Genomic DNA, 22338 nt, shown 5'->3' on the forward strand with positions numbered 1-22338 from the left:
CTTCCTGCATGTTTACCAATTCAAAATAACTTAAAATTACAAATTATTCTTTAATAATCACAGGAAATAAAGCAGATGTTGTCCTCTCTAGCTGTTAATAGTTGTCTGCTGTAGAATAATAACTTTTTTATATGTAAAACTCTAATTTAAGAGTTAAAACACATTTAACTCATTTGAGTTCAACAACCTGGTTTTTGCATCTTATTTAAATATATTTAGGTTCATTAATTCAGAGTTCTGATAGACGTCTTGCAGTTTTATTTATTCAGCTCAGACTCTGGAACTTTTCTCTCAGATTTTTCACGATGCTCTGCTGACCGGCCTCTGTCCTCTGTCCGGGGTTTGAATTTGTTTTCTGGGACTCTTCGTCCTGATCGCTCGAGGACGCTGCCGTGATGTCGAGCTCTGGAGGCCTCATCGGCTCAGTTTTGGCTTTCACTTCCTCCCTCTCTTTATATTCGTCAGACTCCTGATAGACCCGGCAGCGGTCAATGACAGCCATGATAGAGATCTTCTCCCTGCTGGTCGGTGAACGGATCTGAATGTACTTATCATCCCCTTCTTCTTCTTCTTTAGATTCTTTGGCTGTTTCTGCAGGCTCAGACTCAGGCTCTGGAAGCTTCTCCATGACGATGACCTTGTGTTCGGGGTCGTCCGGAAGCGGCGCCTCGGCTGCGATGTAATATCCGTCATAGTTTCTGTTAGCGACCTGGTCCTGGAGATTCTGCAACTCGGTCATTTGTGCTCCGCTCAGCCGAGGGTCCAGAGAATTGGCCCTGTGAAGCCGTTTTCTGCGTTCCTCTTGGCTGGTGTCCCGGCTTCCGCAAGGCCTGTATGAAGGAAACTCACCAGAAGCTCTGTCAGGGAGGAGGAGGCTGAAGGAGCAGCTGGAGTGCCTCCTCAGACCACCATCAAACATCTGCTCCGGGGTAGAGCGCCTGTGGTCAGAGTATTTGGAGCGGAGTTCTTGGACGTCGGGCCAGTTGAAGCCCTCAATGGATGAGGACTGAGGGGGACTAGGGGGACTGAGGGGACTGAGGGGGCTGCGGGAGCGAGCCCGGCCCAGGGAGACCACACTCGAGCTGGGGGTCGGAGATCGGATCTGGTCTACAGGATTCAGTGGTAGAGGGTTGTGAGAAACCAGTGGCAGAGTCAGGTTGGGTTTACCTGCAAAACATATAAAAGATAATATATTTAAAGTACAACTCCAGTTTTTTAAAACAACCTGTTTGATTGTCAGACAATATTTCTGTCTGTCTGTTTCTGGACCTATCAGACTTAATTAGTAAATTCAAAGTTATCACAACCAATAAAAGGACAAAACTACCAAAATAAGATCAGAGTTAATAACCAGAATAATCCTTAGAAGGTATGAACAAGTGTTTGAATGATCTCGACACAGTCAGCTTCCTTTCAAAATATGGTTTCTATTTCCAGCACTCGTCAATCTTGAGGAGGGTGGAAATATAAAAAATCTGAGATATTACAACTTTAACATAAAGTTCTTGATTATGTTATATTATGTTCAAATTCATATATGTGCGCATGTGCCGACTGTGCATTACAGTCACTCCTGTTTGTTTTTTTATTTTTTCTTACTTTTCTCCTTTATTCCTTTAGCAGCTTCAGTGGGAGACTCATTCCTCCCAAATGTACAACAGAGCGCCACAGGAAATCATTCCTGCCTGTGGCCATCAAACTGTTCAACTCCTCCCACTGAGTGTCAGACACTCAGAAGAAACAGACTGATTCTGGACCTGCTTGTACACATACTACCTCACGACTACTTATTCTTAAATGTCAGTGCAATACATATATAGTCACACACAATAGTGCAACACATACATATATATATACAAACATATACATTGCTGTTGTATATATTTTTTACTTTTATTTTTCACTTAAACATTGTAAATATTTTTATTTTCTATTTATTTTTATATTTTGTACATATATTATTTCTAAATTTATGCTACTTTCTACGCTTGAATGGGAGCACCGGTACTGTACAATTTCCCCCCCGGGGATCAATAAAGTGATTCTGAAATTCAGCAAATTTCTGCAAATAAAGACCAGCAAAAAACTGCTTTGCATTCAGTCTGAAGGCATCTTCATAAAGACAGCTGTAATTCCTGCTTTGTTCTGTTGATCTTTGATGGAGTAGTGGCGGTAAAGACAAACAGAAATCTGAAGGTAAACAGGATGTCAAACTACCTGCACTCTCCTTCTCCTCCACCACACAAGGTAAGATCTTCTTGCTGATCAGGATGCCTTGACTTCGCTGTCGGACCACTGGTTTGGTTGTTTTGATTCGCTGGCTGTACTGACGGGCCAGATTGAGGACTTTGCTCTTTGTCTTGTCTATATCGTCCTGCTGGTTTGAATCTTCACTGGGCCTCACCCCCTCCGCCTCCGCCTTCAGCTGGGCGACCCGAGGAACCGGAGCCCTGAGAACAATGGCCTCTTCCCCGAACACCTTCAGGGCGTCCTTCAGACTTCCTGTCTGATTCACACCAGAGCCTTTGTGCTTAAAGGGTGAAGGACTCGTGGATTCCTCTGTGACGGTGCTGAGGTCAGACACTCCACTCTCTTGGTTACAGCTCTTGTTTGGGTTATTCATCATGTCAGAAAGGCCAACGTCGGTCGCTCTGTAATTTCTTGGAGCTTCTCGATATCGTTCACGCCCTTTGTCTTCACTTTGGGATCTGGTGATCTCTTGCTCCATCGTTTTCCAGATCTTAATCATTTCAGATGAAGGTCTGAACTCTTCATCCTCAGATGGATTGTCCTGCACGCTTTGACATCTGGACCTGTGGCTTTCTCCTGACTCTTCTGGATCTGTGCTTCTCTTATCAGACTTCAAAAAGTCCAAAGAGTCACTAAAGACCATGTGACTCCGGGTATCACAAGCTGAGTTTGGCTCTGCTGAAGAAGGGTCAAGACTGGAGGATGTGATTGAGGTGGAGGGATTTGTCTGGACTCTTTCATCCTTTGGGATGCTGTTGAACCGACTGACGGAGCTCCTGACCAGCCCAGTTGGGATGTACGTCAGGCTCTCTCTGCGCTGAAGGCTGAAGGTGGCATCTTGGTTCTCAGCGTTCTCATAATAACTTTTGATTTTGCCAATGAGCAGCTGGTCCTGCTTGGACAGGGTGGAGTCCCGCCTCCGCCGAACGCCGCGGTCGGCGTCAAAGAGGCTGTCGTCCCGAGGAGACAACAGGGTCAAATCTGTCATGCCGAAGGTCTCTGCAGGATCAGAACAGACACTGTTGAGCCGCAAAGGTCGTTCTGCGTGCTCAGTGCTGAGGCTGAGGCTGCTGCCAGTCCTGCTGGATAGCCGAGGGGAAGCACAACCGAGGGAGTGGGTGTCGTCCAGGGCCAGGCTGCCTCTTTTGATGCTGTTGGTGAAGTGCTGAGCGATGACACTGGCTTTGTCCAGGACAGAGGAAGGAAGGATACTGATGGCTTCACCTTCTTTTTCTGCTGCCCCCTTCTCATCCTCCTCGTCCTCTGAGGATTCCCCACTACTCAAGGTTTTTGAATCAGAATCAGGTGTGGCAGGGGACAGTTGCTCTGTGGACTCTGGATGTCCTTCAGGTTTTAGTTCTTCTGACCTTTGAGGAAACACTGAAATCCTGGGAGGTGTAGCAGACAAACTGTCCAGATCAGAGGACGGTTCTGGTTCAGGGTTTTCTGTCGGTTCAGACTCTGATGTCTTCTCCAGTGTCATGTTATCTGCGGAGGGCTGGAAAGAAAAAACACAAGTCAAATAATTAGAACTGGAAAATATTTTCAGAGCTACTTGTCTGTTTGAACGAAGCTAAACACCTTCAACATCTTGCACTGTGAGGAAAATTAGAAAAGTTGTATGAACAAAACACGAGTTCGGGAGTTAGGGAAAACCTGCTAGTGGTGAGAAAACCAAAAAAGTAAGTTGAAAAATGTTAAAATGAAACATCAAACATTAAATGAAAATGATTTCCATCATCATGTCAGGTATTTATTAAGGGTGAAACGGTACATGTACTCGTCCAGAACTGTTTGGTTTGATCCTACCAAGCTGTAAGACCTGAGAACCTGAGAAGTTCTACATCACTAAAGAAGGACTAAAACAGAAAAGGAGCAGGTTGACTACTGCCAGCTCTGCACTGGTCCCACGTCTGATCCCGAGCCCGACTAGCCTTGACCACACTAGTTGGGTTAGTCCCTAGTCCTGGACGTATAGATCACATAGATTGCTGAAGTGAAACCGTGAAAGCTTCCAGGTTCTAATAACTAATAAGTCCAACCCTGGAACAAAACCTGTGTCAACATTATGTTGTTCTGCTCGCTTCAGAAGAACAGTGGTCTAATATCTGCTTTTATCCAGTATTTCTGTTTTTTAGCGTCCTTTAAAAAACACCATTTCTCATAAGTCCACAGACCATTGGGGGTTAAACATGAGTCCATGAGTGAGTCGAGTACTGGTGGTTAATTCAGGAAAGATGACATTAGAAGAAAGGATCACAAAAGGTTCCAGTTTCTGATATCCAGCTGCTGTAGAGGAGCTGGATTGTCTCAGAATATGGAAAGTAAACTTCAGGAATCAACTTCATTTTTTCAGAAAGACCGATGAAAGAAATGCTGAATGAGAGATTGTACTGAGTTACAGAAGCTGTGAATCAGGACTGGAAGTGTAACATCAAATATCAAGAAGGTATCAAACCTGCGAGTCGTCCACTGGGCCGTTATTTACCTGCTCACATGTCGGTGCAGTTCCACCTGGCTCGTCTTCTTCAGGAAGTCGTCCATTTTCTTTGTTACGGCCATTAGAAGAGACGCTGCCTCCCTCTGCCTCCTTCAATAAAGAACAAACAGACGTCAAATGGCACGTTTACTACGAGCAGATCAAATGGAAGTTTAGAGATATGTAGATATTTTTATATCATCAAGGCCCCGAATAACAAACAAACGTGACTGCATTCCTGTTATTCTTGGTAACTCTCTCTCTGGTAAATCATGTTCTCCTGCAGAATCAATGTCTTGTTTCTTTTTTCAAATAAAATGTTGGATGCTTTAGGCTAGGAGAAATATCAGAGACATAATAATTTCATGTTTAGATACCTCATGGGCTCTACTGAGTGAATTGAGGCTGTATTACAGACAGTGACTATCAGTCAGTGATAAATCCTGTGCAGCAGCTTCACAGCACACAAACGCATTCAAACGCATTCAAACACATTCAGTTTCTGAAACCAAACAAAGCAAAACAGCAACAAAACAGCGAGAGCTTCGACTTGGCAACCAAACAACCTGAAGAGTTATGTTCAGTGTTCAGTGTTCAGCCCTCAGCGATAAAGATGGATCAAACAATATTCTGCAAAGGCTGCAGGTCAGATGTCCGGCAAAGCTCCAGAAAAGCAAAACATACATGAAGGTAAAAAGTCAGTCTGAAAAATGTGTATCAGTTTCTGAAGGTATTTTTTTCTTTGTACGAGCTACACTGCAGGGACAGTTCAGCAGTTTAATAAATGGTCTTGTTCTCGGACTTCAGAGTGTTCCAGATGGATCAGTCATCAGTTTAGAACAAGAGGCTTTATTTATGACTTTTATGACTTTCTGAACATGGACCGTCACCCTGCTGTAGTTCAGTGTGATGACCCCAACATGCAGCTCAGCTGGTGTTAGTTCCCCACATGAAGCTCATGCAGCAGATGACTGAGAGCTCCAGCAGGCGGCAGTAAGTTACTGATGAGCAGAGCGGGGAGCGCTGTTATCCGTGACTTTAGTTTGTTACGGAGCTGGAGTAGGATGGGTGGAGGGCAGGCAACTGAATGTTGGAGGCTGGCGGCAGAAAGTCTCACCATCACCATGGTAACCCCTGTTGACAGCAGAGCCTGGGCCCTGTAGTGCCAGCAGGAGATGGCAGCCAGCACGGAGCTGGCGAAGTCGTCTACCTGGTCGTCCTCCAGCAGAATCTCGTCCGGCTCGCTGTCCTCTGTCGGAGTCTGGTGAGACTGCAGAGGAGACAACCTCCCCACATCTTCCTCCTCCTCTTCCTCGCTGCAGATCAGTCGCTCCAGTGAGTCCTTCCTGCTGCGGAACTCCTCCTCCTCCTCCTCCTCAGCGGCCCGGTGAGCCTCAGACTCGCCCAGCGTGCTGCTGCAGGTGGCGGGCTGCAGAGGGGGTCTCTCCCCCGGGAACACCCCCTCACTGTCCGAGTGCTGCAGGACGTCACACACTCTGATCCGGTTTCTGATGTCTCACAGTCCTCTATTCCATTTACTAATGTAGTATTGATTTGACAGTAGTGCTGGGCCACCTGCTCCTCAGTCCCCCCGGGGCCCCAGAACCCCTGGGGGGTTTATTCTACATCAACTGGCTCTCTGTGATTTCATTACTTGCAGAGTTGTTTAAGAAATCATGCCATAAATGTAGAATATCAACTACAGATGATAGATAGGAGACAGTGATTTTAATCTGTAAACATGCTGACACCAACATACAAACATATTATTTGTTTTCATTTAGTCACATTGTCTCCATTAAAGTAGCTGAATCAGCTGTTAGCAGCTCCTGTCTGCAGCGTCCTCATGGATGGACATCAGAGACAATGATGTCCTCTGGAAGTGGACGTCACTCTGAATGATTCAACATGAGTTTCATGTCTGTGAGTTCAGATCTGAAGGAGTTATGACTCTGAGAAGGAGGGAGATGTTTGACTCAAATTCACCTCCTGCAGTATCTTTGCCTCCCCTTCAGCTCTCCGGCGCCCCCCTGAGGAGGCTTTTGTCTTTGTCCTTATGTCTATTACAGACCAGGTCCTGTCTTCACACCAGGATTAAAATGATGTCCTGAATAGGGATGGGTATCTTTAAGATTTTAACGGCACTACTACTCTTATCGTTACTGCTGACCGATCCCGTACTTTAACGGTACTCCTATCAGTTCTTTTTGTTACGAACACACTCATATTTATAGATAAACAATCAGCTGACTAATGGTTACTTTCTCTAAATATTTTTAAATGGGTTATTATATTTGACGGGACCGTAGAGAGACCACCCCCCCCCCCATGATGCTTTAGACTGGTCCTTCATTACCTGCCCTCACAGCTCTGGTCTTGTAGAGGGTCTATTTTTAATACCTTGATCATTTTAGTTTATTTTGTGCTCATATAGACGACACGGTCCACATGTTGAAGGAACAGCTTGTTTCTTACCTTTAAGACGGCTGTGATCAGCAGGAGAATCCGCAGCAGCAGAAGAAGAGCAGACATGATGATAAACACGATGTTAAACACACAGCAGTTCATAACGAGTTATCAACCAAAAGACGTTCATTCATAATGTATCAACATATTCAAGACATCAGTTACTGTTTACATTACTTCAAGGTCCGTTTGTGGCAGTAAAGTCGTCATGGTAACAGATGTAATTAACCATAACTTAAACACCTGTCTGAACACACTGAAACATGACAGCTGTGAACATAGCGTCAATGCAGATGAACTCAACAGTTAGGGTTAGGTAAAAAAGATAAAACAGGTCAAATAATACATCAAGACGTTAAAGTGCAAATCTACTCAACCAATCAGAGCAAGACACCTCTTATACTGTGGTGTGTTCAAGGACGTTCCGACACATAAGCCAGAAAGACAGACAGGTGAAGACAGATACAGACCGACAGACAGACAGAGACAGACAGATACAGACAGACAGACCGATACAGACAAGACAGACAGATACACACAAGACAGACAGATACACACAAGACAGACATAGACAGACAGACATAGACAGACAGACAGACAGACAGAGACAGACAGACCAGAAGCTGCTGGTCTCAGCTGAAGACGTTACGTAACAATATAAACTTGTTTAAACAGCGGCTGTGGTGAACATCTCTCTGCAGGAAATTAATGAAATGAAAACTGATGGAACATAATCGTGAACTGGATTCAAACATGTGGCAGCTGACTGAGACGACAGTGAATCTAACATGAGACAGGAAGCTCCTCAGTGACAACAACAACAACAACAACAAATATTTGTACCTTTGGTGCTCCTCAGGACTTGTTTGGTCGGCTCTGAAGAAGAAATACAACAAACAGCCACATAAACACAAACATCAATCGAATTAATTGATGGGACAAAAACAACAACAGAAATCTGTAAACAGGAAGTAGTTCATGTTGTTTGTGTGTGTTTACCGGACTGTTGTCGCCCCTGACGACCATCTTGTGGAAACTCATCAGACTGACAGGACAGAGCTTTCTTCAGCCGCTCAGGACTGTAACGATACCTGGGAGGATCTACAGGTGAAACAACGACATCGACATCAACGACAACAACAACAACAACAACATGAAAAACAACAACAACAACAACAACAACATAATCAGTCTGAACAGTGAAGTGTCCATAATCAATAGATATTAATTAATTATCTTATTAAATCACATGATAATTAAGTCCTTTAAATTCAAGTTGTTTCTAAATTAAAACATTAAAAAACTTTTACTCACATATGGAATTCATTTCCAAGATGGCCTCTTTAGCCTGAAACAACAAACATCAATCAATTCTACCTCTGAAGCTGGTGATCATACTGGTGTGTTTACTGGTGTTACTGGTGTGTTTACTGGTGTGATTACTGGTTTGTATACTGGTGTGACTACTGGTTTGTATACTGGTGTATTTACTGGTGTCAGAGGTTTCTGACCTTCTGTGGGATGATGGCGTGGTGGTTTTCCAGAATGATGCGTTTGATGTGATGAGCCCACAGCTTCTTCTCCTCCACCGTCTTCGCCTGGAAACAGTAAAACAACAAAGACTGAGGAGAAACGTTTCATTAGCAGATTAAATCTGTTCTTTATCTCTTTAGTTTAATTTCCAGACTGAAGGATCAAATGAACACGAGACACACTAAATATAACACATGTGTATGTATAGCTACACACAGTACTTGTAAGCAGCCCCTCTCCAGAAAATAAAAAATCAGTAAATTAGAAGTTTGAGGGTGGTCTCTCTGTCTGTCTGCCCGTCTGTCTACCCCGTCTGTCTGCCTGCCTGTCTGCCTCACCTGGACGGTGTGAGGCTGTTTGGGATGTTTGTAATGAGTCACGCTGAAGCTCAGAGAGTCTTTGGCACTTTCGATCAGCATGAGAGTGGAGCACTGAAACAAACAAACAAACAGTCAGACTTAAACCTGTGTTTATCAGCCTGGTTCAGTTTGATGGATTCTTTCAGACTTGAAAATCATTTTCATCTTGAACTTATTCAATAATGTCAGCTGTTTCATCCTGCAACACATCTTCACATTCAGTCTTAAAGTCGGTTATAATAATGTAATAACAGTCTGTTATAATAATGTAATAATAGTCTGTTGTAATGTATGTATCGTTTGTTTATTCTCACAGAGATGTGCGTCTTGTAGACGTAGTGTTCTCCGCGGCGTTTGGTGATCAGCAGCATGCGGTCAAACAGGAAGAGCGTTCTCTCGTTTTTGGCACGATGAACTTTGAAGGTTCCTTCCAGAACCAGTTCTCCATACGTGGTGAGGTCAGGACCTTTCCAGTTCAGCAGCAAAGACTGAACCTCCTGAAGAAAACACATGAAACAAACACCTTGATTCCAAAAATTAAACGTCCTTTTCTTTATCAAAACAACATTCAGTGCAGAACTTCCATTGGAAATCTGCTGTTTAAAGACGTCGTCACTGGACCACTGAGTAGTCACTATATGAAACACACATCATGTTTGATTTGATGATGAGTGTAAACCCTGAGGAGATCTATTCAGGTTCTTCTGAAACTGTCACATGTTTAACAAATATTGAACCAACGCTGGTGATTTTCATTTTCAGGTGATAATTATTTACATGTTGAAACATTCTGAAACAACAAAGAGTCAAATACCAGACAGGAAAATATCTACAGGAAGTGAGACGAGATGAACAGAACATAGAACCAAAAACACTGGACACGTAAAAGAAAATAAGTCATATAAAAAAGATCAAACTAGTCAGAGTCAAAACCACAAATATTCACAAAAAAATAAGTCATACGGGAAATTCAATATTTCAAAACTTTAATAATATTTTGTGTCGTTCTGTGTGTTGATGTGTGACCGACCTGCAGTCTGACGGCGTGCTCGTGTTTCCTCTTCATGTCGTTGATGTACCAGGCAACGCCTGTCATGGTGTAGATCGCCTCCTCCACCACCTCATAACCCTCCTCCATCGGGTCAAAGTGCTTCGCTATCTCCTGCACAAATACACCATCATCATCCTCATCCTCATCCTCATCCTCACCAGTTGTACTGACAGTAAAATCAGGTCTTTCCTCTCTCTGGTCTGTAAATGATGCCTTTATATTATCTTGACTGTTGTTTGTATTGAGGATTCATTCAAAATAAAATGACTGCTGAGCACTCATGTACTAATTAATTATTATTTTAATTATTCTATTTACTTTTCTAAACGAAAGTGCTTTAATTCAATTCAAGTGTACTATCATTATACTTCATGATATAAAAACAGTGCTGCTGAAATGATTTAAAGCTACACATATAACTAAAAGCTATAACTAACAGACAAATAGAGGTGCTGCAAATATATATCTTCAAGAAGCAAAATTATTTAATTTAAGTAATAATTATTTAAGAGTATAAAGGGCAACATGCACATGATGCGTTCACGTGAGTGACACCACTGTCCTGTTGCTCAGTTCAGTGGGCAGGGATGTCAGCCAGGTGTGTTGGTGTTGTACCTGCAGCAGCAGGTGGTACTTCAGGATCCTCTGAACAGGTTTGAGCAGGTATGAACCCAGTGGCAGCGAACGCTTCAACGACGCCTGACGCTCCCGAAAAAATTTAGCCAGAGATTTATTCCTCATGCACTCCGTCAGCGCTGCAACCGAACTGCAACAGGTGGCAAAATACCAAATGTGTGAACAGGGAAACTGGTTTTATCAGGTGGGAACAAGAAAGTAGTGTGCACAGGCAGAACCAGATGTGAACGGGAGAAGAGTGTGAGTGTGTGCAAGTAGAAGCTGGTGCAAACAGGTATGAACAGATACAACCGGGCGTGAACAGCTGGAACCAGGTGTAAACAGATGGAACCAAGTGTAAACAGATGGAACCAGGTGTAAACATAGATAGAAACAGGTGTGAACAGATAGAACCAGGTGAGAACAGATAGAACCAGGCGTGAACAGATAGAACCAGGCGTGAACAGATAGAACCAGGCGTGAACAGATAGGAACAGGTGTGAACAGATAGGAACAGGTGTGAACAAGTGTGAACAGATAGGAACAGGTGTGAGCAGATAGAAACAGGTGTGAGCAGATAGAACCAGGTGTGAGCAGATAGGAACAGGTGTGAACAGATATGAAAAGGTGTGAACAGGTGTGAAAAGATGGGAACAGGTGTGAACATATAGGAACAGGTGTGAACAGATGGGAACAGATGGGAACAGGTGTGAACATATAGGAACAGGTGTGAACAGATGGGAACAGGTGTGAACAGGTGTGAACAGATAGGAACAGGTGTGAAAAGATAGAACCAGGTATGAACAGATAGAACCAGGTGTGAACAGGTAGAACCAGGTGTGAACAGATAGAACCAGGTGTGAACAGATGGGAACAGGTGTGAACACGTGTGAACACGTGTGAACAGATAGGAACAGGTGTGAAAAGATAGAACCAGATATGAACAGATAGAGCCAGGTGTGAACAGATAGAACCAGGTGTGAACAGATAGAAACAGGTGTGAACAGATAGAAGCAGGTGTGAACAGACAGAACCAGGCGTGAACAGATAGGAACAGGTGTGAACAAGTGTGAACATATAGGAACAGGTGTGAGCAGATAGAACCAGGTGTGAGCAGATAGGAACAGGTGTGAACATATAGGAACAGGTGTGAACAGATGGGAACAGGTGTGAACAGATGTGAACAGATGTGAACAGGTGTGAACATATAGGAACAGGTGTGAACAGGTGTGAACAGATGGGAACAGATGAGAACAGGTGTGAACAGATAGGAACAGGTGTGAAAAGATAGAACCAGGTGTGAACAGATAGGAACAGGTGTGAACAGGTAGAAGCAGGTGTGAACAGGTAGAAGCAGGTGTGAACAGGTAGAACCAGGTGTGAACAGATAGGAACAGGTGTGAACAGATAGGAACCAGGTGTGAACAGATAGGAACAGGTGTGAACAGATGGGAACAGGTGTAAGCAGATAGGAACAGGTGTGAGCAGATAGAAACAGGTGTGAGCAGATAGAACCAGGTGTGAGCAGATAGGAACAGGTGTGAACAGATATGAAAAGGTGTGAACAGGTGTGAACAGATGGGAACAGGTGTGAACATATAGGAACAGGTGTGAACAGATGGGAACAGATGGGAACAGGTGTGAACATATAGGAACAGGTGTGAACAGATGGGAACAGGTGTGAACAGGTGTGAACAGATAGGAACAGATGTGAAAAGATAGAACCAGGTATGAACAGATAGAACCAGGTGTGAACAGGTAGAACCAGGTGTGAACAGATAGAACCAGGTGTGAACAGATGGGAACAGGTGTGAACACGTGTGAACACGTGTGAACAGATAGGAACAGGTGTGAAAAGATAGAACCAGATATGAACAGATAGAGCCAGGTGTGAACAGATAGAACCAGGTGTGAACAGATAGAACCAGGTGTGAACAGATAGAAACAGGTGTGAACAGATAGAAGCAGGTGTGAACAGACAGAACCAGGCGTGAACAGATAGGAACAGGTGTGAACAAGTGTGAACATATAGGAACAGGTGTGAGCAGATAGAACCAGGTGTGAGCAGATAGGAACAGGTGTGAACAGATGGGAACAGGTGTGAACAGGTGTGAACAGATGTGAACAGATGTGAACAGGTGTGAACATATAGGAACAGGTGTGAACAGGTGTGAACAGATGGGAACAGATGAGAACAGGTGTGAACAGATAGGAACAGGTGTGAAAAGATAGAACCAGGTGTGAACAGATAGGAACAGGTGTGAACAGGTAGAAGCAGGTGTGAACAGGTAGAACCAGGTGTGAACAGATAGGAACAGGTGTGAACAGATAGGAACCAGGTGTGAACAGATAGGAACAGGTGTGAACAGATGGGAACAGGTGTAAGCAGATGGGAACAGGTGTGAACAGATGGGAACAGGTGTGAACAGATAGAACCAGGCGTGAGCAAATAGGAACAGGTGTGAACAGGTGTGAATAGATAGAACCAGGCGTGAGCAGATAGGAACAGGTGTGAACAGATAGAACCAGGCGTGAGCAGATAGGAACGGGTGTGAACAGATAGAACCAGGCGTGAGCAGATAGGAACGGGTGTGAACAGGTGTGAACAGATAGAACCACGCGTGAGCAGATAGGAAGAGGTGTGAACAGGTGTGAACAGATAGAACCAGGCGTGAGCAGATAGGAAGAGGTGTGAACAGGTGTGAACAGATAGAACCAGGCGTGAGCAGATAGGAACGGGTGTGAACAGGTGTGAACAGATAGAACCAGGTGTGAGCAGATAGGAACAGGTGTAAGATGCAGAATCAAAAGACAGCATGAAAAACATTATAATGTAATAACTTTTCAGCCAACATAGACAAGTGGAAATGTATGATTCAGTGACAACTGTATAAACTAGCGATATCATCGAAATCTCCAGCACAGCTACTAAATGGACCTTCTGCTGAATCATTCATGTAAACCTGAGGGGACAGAATTTAAACTCTACAGTGAATCTTAATTTTTCAAAATTAAAGTAAAGAAATTAGTTAAGTGGTGTTTTTTTACGCTCAGCAGATATCTGATCTGAGATCTGTTACTGTTGATAGTTTTCCTGCCTCTGAATGCATTGTGACAACATGAGAAACAGTGTGGATGCAGGTTGTCGGTACTTACTTTGGGTAGTTGGTGCAGTACTGTGTGTAGATCTCAAAGTACTCGCTCTGAAATGAGGCAAAGTCGTTCCAAACACAGTAAATCATCACGTTTACTTTGACACTCACAAACATAAAACTTCTCTGGATGTTAGCATTTGTTATCCTGACATCATTTCAGTGTGTTTATGACATTTTCTGTCAAAACAAGAAACACAAAAACATCATTTATCTCTGAAAATGAAATAAGTCACAATGAAGAGACTGATGATTATTTACATCTCCATCATCACTTTCTAGTCCAAGAAGTTTGTGGTTTTCATTGGCACAAACATTCAGACAGGAGATTTGAACCAACAACCTTCTGATTAACCAGATTTCTCACCTTCATGACGAAGCACCTGGCGATGGCGACGGGGTCGTTGTCACACAGATCAAGAGCCTGAAGCAGCTCGCTGTCAACAAGAAACACCGTCACCATGGCAACAACAACAACAACAAAAACAGCAGTCAGCTGTCAACGTCACAGTAATCATCTCTTCACACCAGCAGGTGGAGTTAAAGTGTAAAAATGATTTGGTAATGTGAATTTAAACATCAACAATTCAGTGACAACTGGACGTCTCTGCTGATGAAGAATGAATGAATGACGAAACAGTGTAGAAACATTTAAATTTATGTTTAAATGTGTAATGATGTCACCCCTCCAGCAGGCAGAGCTGTTTGTCTTGTGATAAGTCAATAGTTTTGGAACTGAAATAAAAATGTCCTTGAATTATTATCATTATTATTATTATTATTATTATTGTTATTAAGTCTTACAGCCTGCGGAGGTTTTGGTATAAAAATGAAAACACAAAATTAGAAGTGAATTAGAACTTAACAGTTGTGTCTGTGAACACCACCTCTGTATTAAATGAAATCATGTACAGCTGAGGCCATATATTTAAATACACAGAGGCTGAAGACTTTCAAACTCAATTTCTCACAAGTCTGCATATTTCATGTTACCATACATTTTTTGTTTTAAGTCAATAGAGTATCTACTTTACTTCCATAAGAGATACATTCCAAATAATGGCCAAGCAAGACATTTATTTCAGAGGGTCAAAAGTTTAAATACTCAGTATTCTGTCAGGTTTGTGGGCCTCCTGACTCGAACACGCCTTTTCAGTTCAGTCCACAAAATACTCGATTGGATTCAGGTCAGGGCTTTGTGATGGCCGCTCCGACACTTACCTTGTTGTCTCTCAGCCATTTTGTCACAACTTAGGCCGTATGCTTGGGATCGGTGTCCTGCTGGAAGACCCAGTTACGACCAAGCTTCAAATTTCTAGCTGATGTCTTGTGATGTTGCTTCAGTATTTTCAGGTAATCCTCCTTTCTCATGATGCCATCTATTTTCTGGGGTGCACCAGTCCCATTTGTAGCAAAACAACCCCACAACATAACGCTGCCACCACTGAGCTTCACAGTTGGGAGGATGTTATTGGGAAGGAAAGCCTCGCCCTTTTTCCTCCACATATAGCGCTGATCATTGTGGCCAAACGGTTCAATCTGTGTCTCACCTGACCAGAGCACCCTCCTCCAAAAGGCTATGTCTTTGTCTTGGTGCTCATCTGCAAACTTCATTCTTGCCTTTTTATGCCGGTCTTGGAGGAGGGGCTTCTTCTTTGCACGACGGCCTGAAAGGCTCCTCCAACTCCTTCAGCAGCTCCTTTGTTGTCGTCTTCTGGTTCGGGTTGTGGGCTTCCGTGCCAATGTTCGTTCAGCCCTAGGGGATCATTTTCTCCTTCTTCCTGAGCGATTCAGTGTCCGTGTGGTGCCAAGATTTTCATACCTGCGTACAGTGTTTTGCACAGATGCTCGTGGGACCTTCAGTTGCTTGGGAATTGCTCCTAGGGATGGACCAGACTTGTGGAGGACCACAATTCTTATTCTGAGGTCTTGGCTACGATGCTTGGATTTTCCCATGTTGTCAACTGCAAAGAGGCACTGACTTGAAGGGTAGGCCCCTAAATACAGGTGCACTCCCCATTAAAACACGGGTGCATTTTCCCATTTAGCTTCTAATTATGTCAACTGGCCTATCAGAAGCTTCCAAAAGTAATTCCATCAATTTCTGGAATCTTCCATACAGTTTAAAGAGACAGTCAACATAGTGTATTTAAACTTTTGACCCACTGAAAATCTGTTCTTGTAAATAAAAGCTGAAATAAATTTCTACCTTGGCTATTACTTTGAAATGATCTTTTAAGGACATAAAGTAGATACCCATGTTACCAGACAAGAAATGTATGGTAACATGAAATATGTGGAGTTGTGAAAAAGTGTGTTTGGATATCTTTACCTCAGGTGTATTTAAATATATGGCCTCAACTGTAAATGATGTTACAGCACAGAACATGAAATATCTGCTCATAGTAACTTAAGATCTGCAAGTCTGACTATTAAATATATATATTTCATTGATATTTTTTCAGGTATTTTTGCCTATTTTTCTGCTCCAAACCAACATTTCCAAAATAAAAATGCTGTTCAGCAGAGAACAAACCACAGCACTCTGCTGTCAGCATGATTAATGTTCTTCTTCTTATTATTATTATTAATGATGATATAACTCTCACCTGTTGAACTCGTAGATGTCCTCGATGTTTCCAAACAGAGAGCAGACCTGCTCAGGACGGATCGATAAATCACACTGATCGATGATGTGAGCCAGGTAGTCCTGGGGGGGGGATTGATTTTGAACATTACCTTCTGTATCTATTGTTTTTATTCTATTCTACTTTGAAATATTTATATAAATGTTCTTAAGTCAACAACTTGAAGATCTAATAATGTAAACGAACCTTTAACTCACAAATTAAATTAAATAATAAAGATAAAATAGGTTTCAGTGTCAGTCAGAAGGAATGTCTGTCAGCGTAAACGAAGTTTTCAGCATAAAGTTTTTCTTCCTGCCATGTCTCAGTTCGTCCAGCAGGGTGCAGACAAGGCTGACAGTAATCTGATTACTTTCTATCACTTATCAATTAAAGTGATCACCTCTGAACTTTGTTTCTGCTTGATTTATGTTTTTTAGTACTTTTATTTGGATATTTTGTATATATTACATTCACATGGATTTATTATTAATCACTGACAGTTTCTTTGCATTTCAACACTTAATATTTCTAATTGTTTTTATATTTAAATTGTAATTCATCTAACTTATGCTCTGAATTCAATCTAAATTTAATTAATGTTTTATTTTATTTATTTCTGTTTGATATATCAACAATTAATAAACAACAACCATTTTGTAATAATTGTCTTTTTATTTCTGTACGCACGTTTTTATCTGATATTATTGTTTTTATTATTTTATTCCATTGTTTTGAATTGTGTGGTTTTATTTCCCTCCATCATGTGAAGCACTTTAAATAACGTTTATACAACATTATGTTACGTAGCTAATATATATTGTATTGTTGAAGTTCATGTATTTAAACGAATGTTTTGTTCATCAGCTGTTTCATGTGTTTAGTGTTGTTTACTTCAGGGTCTCTGACTGCAGGACGAGTGTCCATCTGCAGGTCCAGCTCTTTACTCTGTTCAGGGTCCAGGTTTATCTGTGATCCTCACTGTTACATAAGCAGTTAATCCCGTCTTAACCAGTTAATTATAGTCTGTGACGGCGGCGTCATTAAGAGGAACCGCTCGCAGCTCAGAGACGGTCGACTGTCCTGAAGTCATCAAGCGTCCTGAACTAAACTCAGCTTATTCCTACAGGAAGTGAAGCTGACAGACTTTTCACAGTAAACTGCTGGTTTGTCTCCTCAACCCGAAGAAGAGATGAATATATACATATATGTATATATACAGTATATAAACATTATATTAAACTCTGACAATGAGACAATCTTGTATCTTGTATTGTGATGGTACATTATAAACAAGGCTTTTTAAAATCCTGTTGAATCTTTTATTCTGAAGGGTTCAGGTGTTTCAGGTGTGTTTTTATTATTTATAAGTTGAAGGAAATGTGATTTCTTTCACTTTTTTTGAATTATTGTATTATATATGTTTAAATCTGTCCATTTAATAATCAGTTCATGTTGATATTTTACCTTCATGTACATTCATGCAGAAAACTGAAGTGAACTGAAGTGGACTGAGGTGGACTGAAGTGAACTGGAGGATCAAAGCGTCTTCAGCGACTCACCTCTACTATCATGCGCAGGTCTCTGACGTACATCCTCTCCGTCTCGATGATCTCCATGACGACTCGATCCAGGTAGGTCAGCTGGGGGTTCGGTGCCATGATTCTGGTTACGAACGGTGACGTCTGCTGGCGGCGGCTGGAGGCTCGGCTTGGCGTCGACTCTTTGTCGTTGCTGTGTTCGAGGCAGAGGCCCTGCCCCTTCCGGTCGGCTTCTGGGCGTGGCCACGCCCCCTCGCCCTCTGCAGTACCCCCCCCAGGGCTCAGGTCCAGGTCAATGTCGGGGGTTTGGGTGGATGGTGGGGTGGCGAGGTTGTCGTCTCCGGAGCCCGAGGACAGTGTGGAGATCTGGCTCACCGGGCGACGGTCAGAGGAGTCAGAGGGCGTGGCCGATGGAGCACGCTCATTACTGCTGATGGAGGCGGTGGACAGACGGGGGGACTCTGGGGGGAGGGGGTTACAGGTCAGGGTGACATTGTAATGATGTCACTGTGCTTTGCTCAACAGCACGAGGGACTCAAACTACAGACTACCTGTTTCAGGGTCAGTCAGGAGACAGTCTGATGGGTTCTGATGAAGAGAACCACCATCAGAAAACTGCTTCGATCAGCTGATCCTGACCCTGACCCTGATTCTGACCCTGATCCTGATTCTGATTCTGACCCTGAAACAGTAAAGTAAAAACAGACTTTAAGCAGTTTTGTGTTCCTGCAGCAGACAGTTTGGATGTGATGTAACAGACTGATGATGATTATTATTCATTAAACCTCTAAACCACACGTTCCTTCTCTACCTGTCAGGTTCAGTGAATCATCCACACCTCTAAACATCTGGAATGTTTCAGGTTATTTTTATCTGCCAAAGAATTTAAAGAATCCATCACAACAAGTTTCTTAACGGTGGAAAAGGACTCATCAAATCCTGTTTCTGTCAAGTCCACGTAGAACAAGTTTCGAGGTCTTTATTTCAACACAAACCTTTTTCTACAGTGAACTGGACGAGTTGGACTTTGGCCAAATCATAAAGCCTTGATTTTCTTTCCAGCGCAGGAACAAATCTAACCTGTTTAAATAAAGTTTGAACCAAGTGACGACGGACACCACAGTGATGACATCACTGTCCAATCAGCCAATCACATCCAAGCAGCAGGTTCCCTCCACCCTCCAACGTCTTCATGAATCTGTTTAATCATGTCTGATAACATGAAGCTGCTTGTTTACTTATCTGATCAGATCAATAACACCGATTTATTCATGATTTGTTGACATTAGATTCATTCACAGTCAGTTGGAGCATGCTGAGATTCTCAGATTGATTTGACATTCATGCATTCACATGTTGACCATTTTGAGTGCTCATGGTGGGAACCTCCATAAAGAAATGTCTATTTTAAATCGTGGAGTTTTCACATTAAAGTCTAAACATTCCTCTCAATTAATCAAGCGTTGCCCAAAGTGCTTCACAGAGAAATTTGAAACATATTTGAATAATTTAAATAAATATAAATAGATTTTAAAAAAGTGCAACAGACTAATTAAACCAATCATGACGTCATGTTAATAATTATGTGCATTCAAAACTAAATATTTTCATCAGCTTCAAATGTAATTTGAGAAAATTGTTAGCATGTTACACTCGCCAGGACTTTACAGTCTGAACACTAACCAGTACCAACTTGCACTAACATGCTAAATGCTTCACGTTAACATACTATTATGCTAAACATTAGCATGATGTTTTTTATACTAACATGATAAATGCTTAATCATTTAACAATAATTATGTTACAAGTTAGCATGTTAACATGCTCTCTGCTACCAAATGTTCAAATGATTTTTAGCTAAATTTAGATTAATTTACACCGAATGATAAACCTCCACATCTAAAGGATAAACGCAATCACCAGAGCACTAAGTTACTGCGCTAACAGCTAGCTAGCTAGGCTCTGGTACAGGCAGTGATGAATATTAAAATGTATTAAAATACAAAACATTATTGTGGAATCAGACGTGTTAACTTCAACTGAGTTTTTTAGTGTGTAATCTATGAAATGTTGAATGTTTAGTAAAAAGCTGCTGCAGTTTCCCACACTCATTGCTCAAAATGGCCGCCATGTGGTTTGGGTCGGTGTTAGCGAACATACCGGCTAACCACTCCTCAGAGGGTTTAGCTATATATCTGAACAGCAGAGACAATGACAGTCCACCTGAGACAGAGAAAACACAAAGACCAAACATTTAGAGTTGACCAAAAAATAGAAAAGAAAATAGATTCTTAAGTCTGACTTTAAATCCTCTTTTAACCGCTTTGAAATATTTCAAGTGAATCACGTTATCATTCTTTTCATGGTAGCTGCGCTGCTACAAGACAGCTGTGAACTGTCAGTCCAACACTTTGGTTCAATATCTTCAATGTTATGCTAACAAACATGCACATTAGCATGCTAGTGTTGTGTTGCAAACTTACAGTAAGCTAATGAATGTTAGCAAACTCACGCCAACATGTTTAACAATGCATATTAAATGTTAGTATCAACTGTTCCAGAAGTTTATAATATATATTTCTGTTTTAATCAATAAAATATGAGCGACCGCTCGAAATGCGGTCAACACACGACACAACACTGCAAACTGAACACTGAAACACAAACTTCTGGATTAAACCTCACTTTCTCCTTCAGTCAAATAAGAAAAACCAGACAAGATTGAGTGTCTGCAGTTTGAATGAAAACAATTTCAAACTGCAGACCGGACACACACACACACAAACACACACACACACACACACACACACACACACACACACACACACACACACACTGTGTCCGTTAGCTGTTTGGCTTCCTGCCAGTGTGAAGTCAGCGAGGCGTTCACTGACCCAGCAGGAAGGGAATTTATGGACTCCAGCCACTTAAACATGATAACATGAGGGAGTGTGGACCAGTCACAGCTCAGTGTTTACATTCAAACACACACACACACCTGGACTTTGACCGCTGCAGCTGTTAGCACCGACACAACCATCATAGCATGTTTTCCATCATCACAAACTAATGACAAAAGATTAAAGATAAAAAAAATCTCAGTTTATCAAAAACACTTTCCGTGTTAAGTTCATAAAATGAAACGGTATAAAAAAGAAAAAAGACCAAGCTTAAAATCTTCTTTTCACTCAACTTGTACCAAACACTTCCAGTTTCATGAGGATAATAAAACAGTGAGAGATGAGGTAAGAAAATGTTGATTTGGAAAGAAAAAGAGAATAAAGTTTGAAAAAAGTCAGTTTAAAATAAATGTGGCGGAAAAAACGAAATAAAAGCTACTGACATCAAACATCATAATGTCGGACAACAGCGACGCTCTGCACCGACTCACCGAACCAGCGGCGGACGAACACTCGACTGAGCCGCCGCTCCTCCCTGAAGGAGATCTTCACCTCCTCCTCTGAACATGAACACCTCACCACAGCAACTCCTCCTCCTCCTCCTCCTCCAGCCAGACTGCGCCACATGCTCCTCTGATACCCCATCAACTCAAATATGATCCCTCAACTACAAACTTTTTAGAAACATCAGAGAAAAAACTCTCTGCTTTCCTGCAGCTTTAGAGACACCTAAAGGCTCCACAGCTCAGGAGAGTGAAGTGAGACGCTGCAGTAAAACACACACATGTAACTATAGAGGGGTGAGGAGGAGGAGGAGGTCAGATCATAAAAGGAGAGAGAGGAGGGACAGCAGACGGAGGAGGAGGAGTTCTCAAAGTAAAGGTCATAGAGCATAAAAGGAGGAAGAGTTATTAAAATGAAGGAAAGGACAGAAAACAAGCAGACGGAAGAGGAAGAAGAGGAAGAAGAGGAGGAGGAGAAAGACCAGGAGGAGGTGGAAATTATTCAAGTTCTCATAGGAAAAGTCATAAAAAGTAGCAGAAGAAAGACTCCACTACTCCGAGACTACTTCCTGTGTTAGCTTGCTGCTAACGCTAACCCTGAAGGTCTCAGACTGCTGGAATTTGTTTTCATTGTTTCAATTATTTTATAAAATACATATAATACATGTTATTTTATTACATGAAGCTGTGATTCGGAGTCTCTAACTTTAACACGAACATAACATTGATATTAAAAACAGAACGACCTAAATCTGAGAATCCAAAAACACTGAATTATCTACACATCTCTAAGTACTACAGTGCCCATGAGCCTCAGCTGCTGTTGCTATGGAGAAGAAGTTAGCCAGAAGTTAAACACAT

General features: G+C 42.2%; 1 protein-coding gene across 1 annotated transcript; it reads right to left on the bottom strand.

The window, feature by feature from the left end:
* Positions 1 to 243: 243 nt before the first annotated feature.
* On the bottom strand, positions 244 to 21619 carry plekhg3 (pleckstrin homology and RhoGEF domain containing G3). The gene is made up of 18 exons (XM_070925787.1): positions 21466 to 21619; positions 20235 to 20297; positions 18095 to 18534; positions 16515 to 16615; positions 14273 to 14342; positions 13910 to 13956; positions 10754 to 10904; positions 10118 to 10249; positions 9402 to 9584; positions 9067 to 9159; positions 8707 to 8793; positions 8510 to 8543; positions 8195 to 8296; positions 8039 to 8071; positions 5847 to 6223; positions 4739 to 4840; positions 2218 to 3748; positions 244 to 1167 (listed from the first exon to the last, which is right to left on the bottom strand). The coding sequence occupies exons 1-18, from the start codon at positions 21617 to 21619 to the stop codon at positions 266 to 268; spliced, it is 4602 nt and encodes a 1533-aa protein (XP_070781888.1). The 3' UTR covers positions 244 to 265.
* Between the last annotated feature and the right edge of the window lie 719 nt (positions 21620 to 22338).

Source organism: Enoplosus armatus, chromosome 19 (genome assembly GCF_043641665.1).
Source record: "Enoplosus armatus isolate fEnoArm2 chromosome 19, fEnoArm2.hap1, whole genome shotgun sequence".
NCBI classification, from domain to species: Eukaryota; Metazoa; Chordata; class Actinopteri; order Centrarchiformes; family Enoplosidae; genus Enoplosus; species Enoplosus armatus.

Excerpts from the sequence above, each read along its gene's own strand:
- plekhg3 (XM_070925787.1), bottom strand. The coding sequence starts at position 21,619 with ATGGGGTATCAGAGGAGCATGTGGCGCAGTCTGGCTGGAGGAGGAGGA. Across the intron at positions 20,298-21,465 it reads GTTCGTCCGCCGCTGGTTCG|GTGGACTGTCATTGTCTCTG; the intron begins GTGAGTCGGTGC and ends TCTCTGTCTCAG. Across the intron at positions 3,749-4,738 it reads CTGCACCGACATGTGAGCAG|CCCTCCGCAGATAACATGAC; the intron begins GTAAATAACGGC and ends TTTTCTTTCCAG.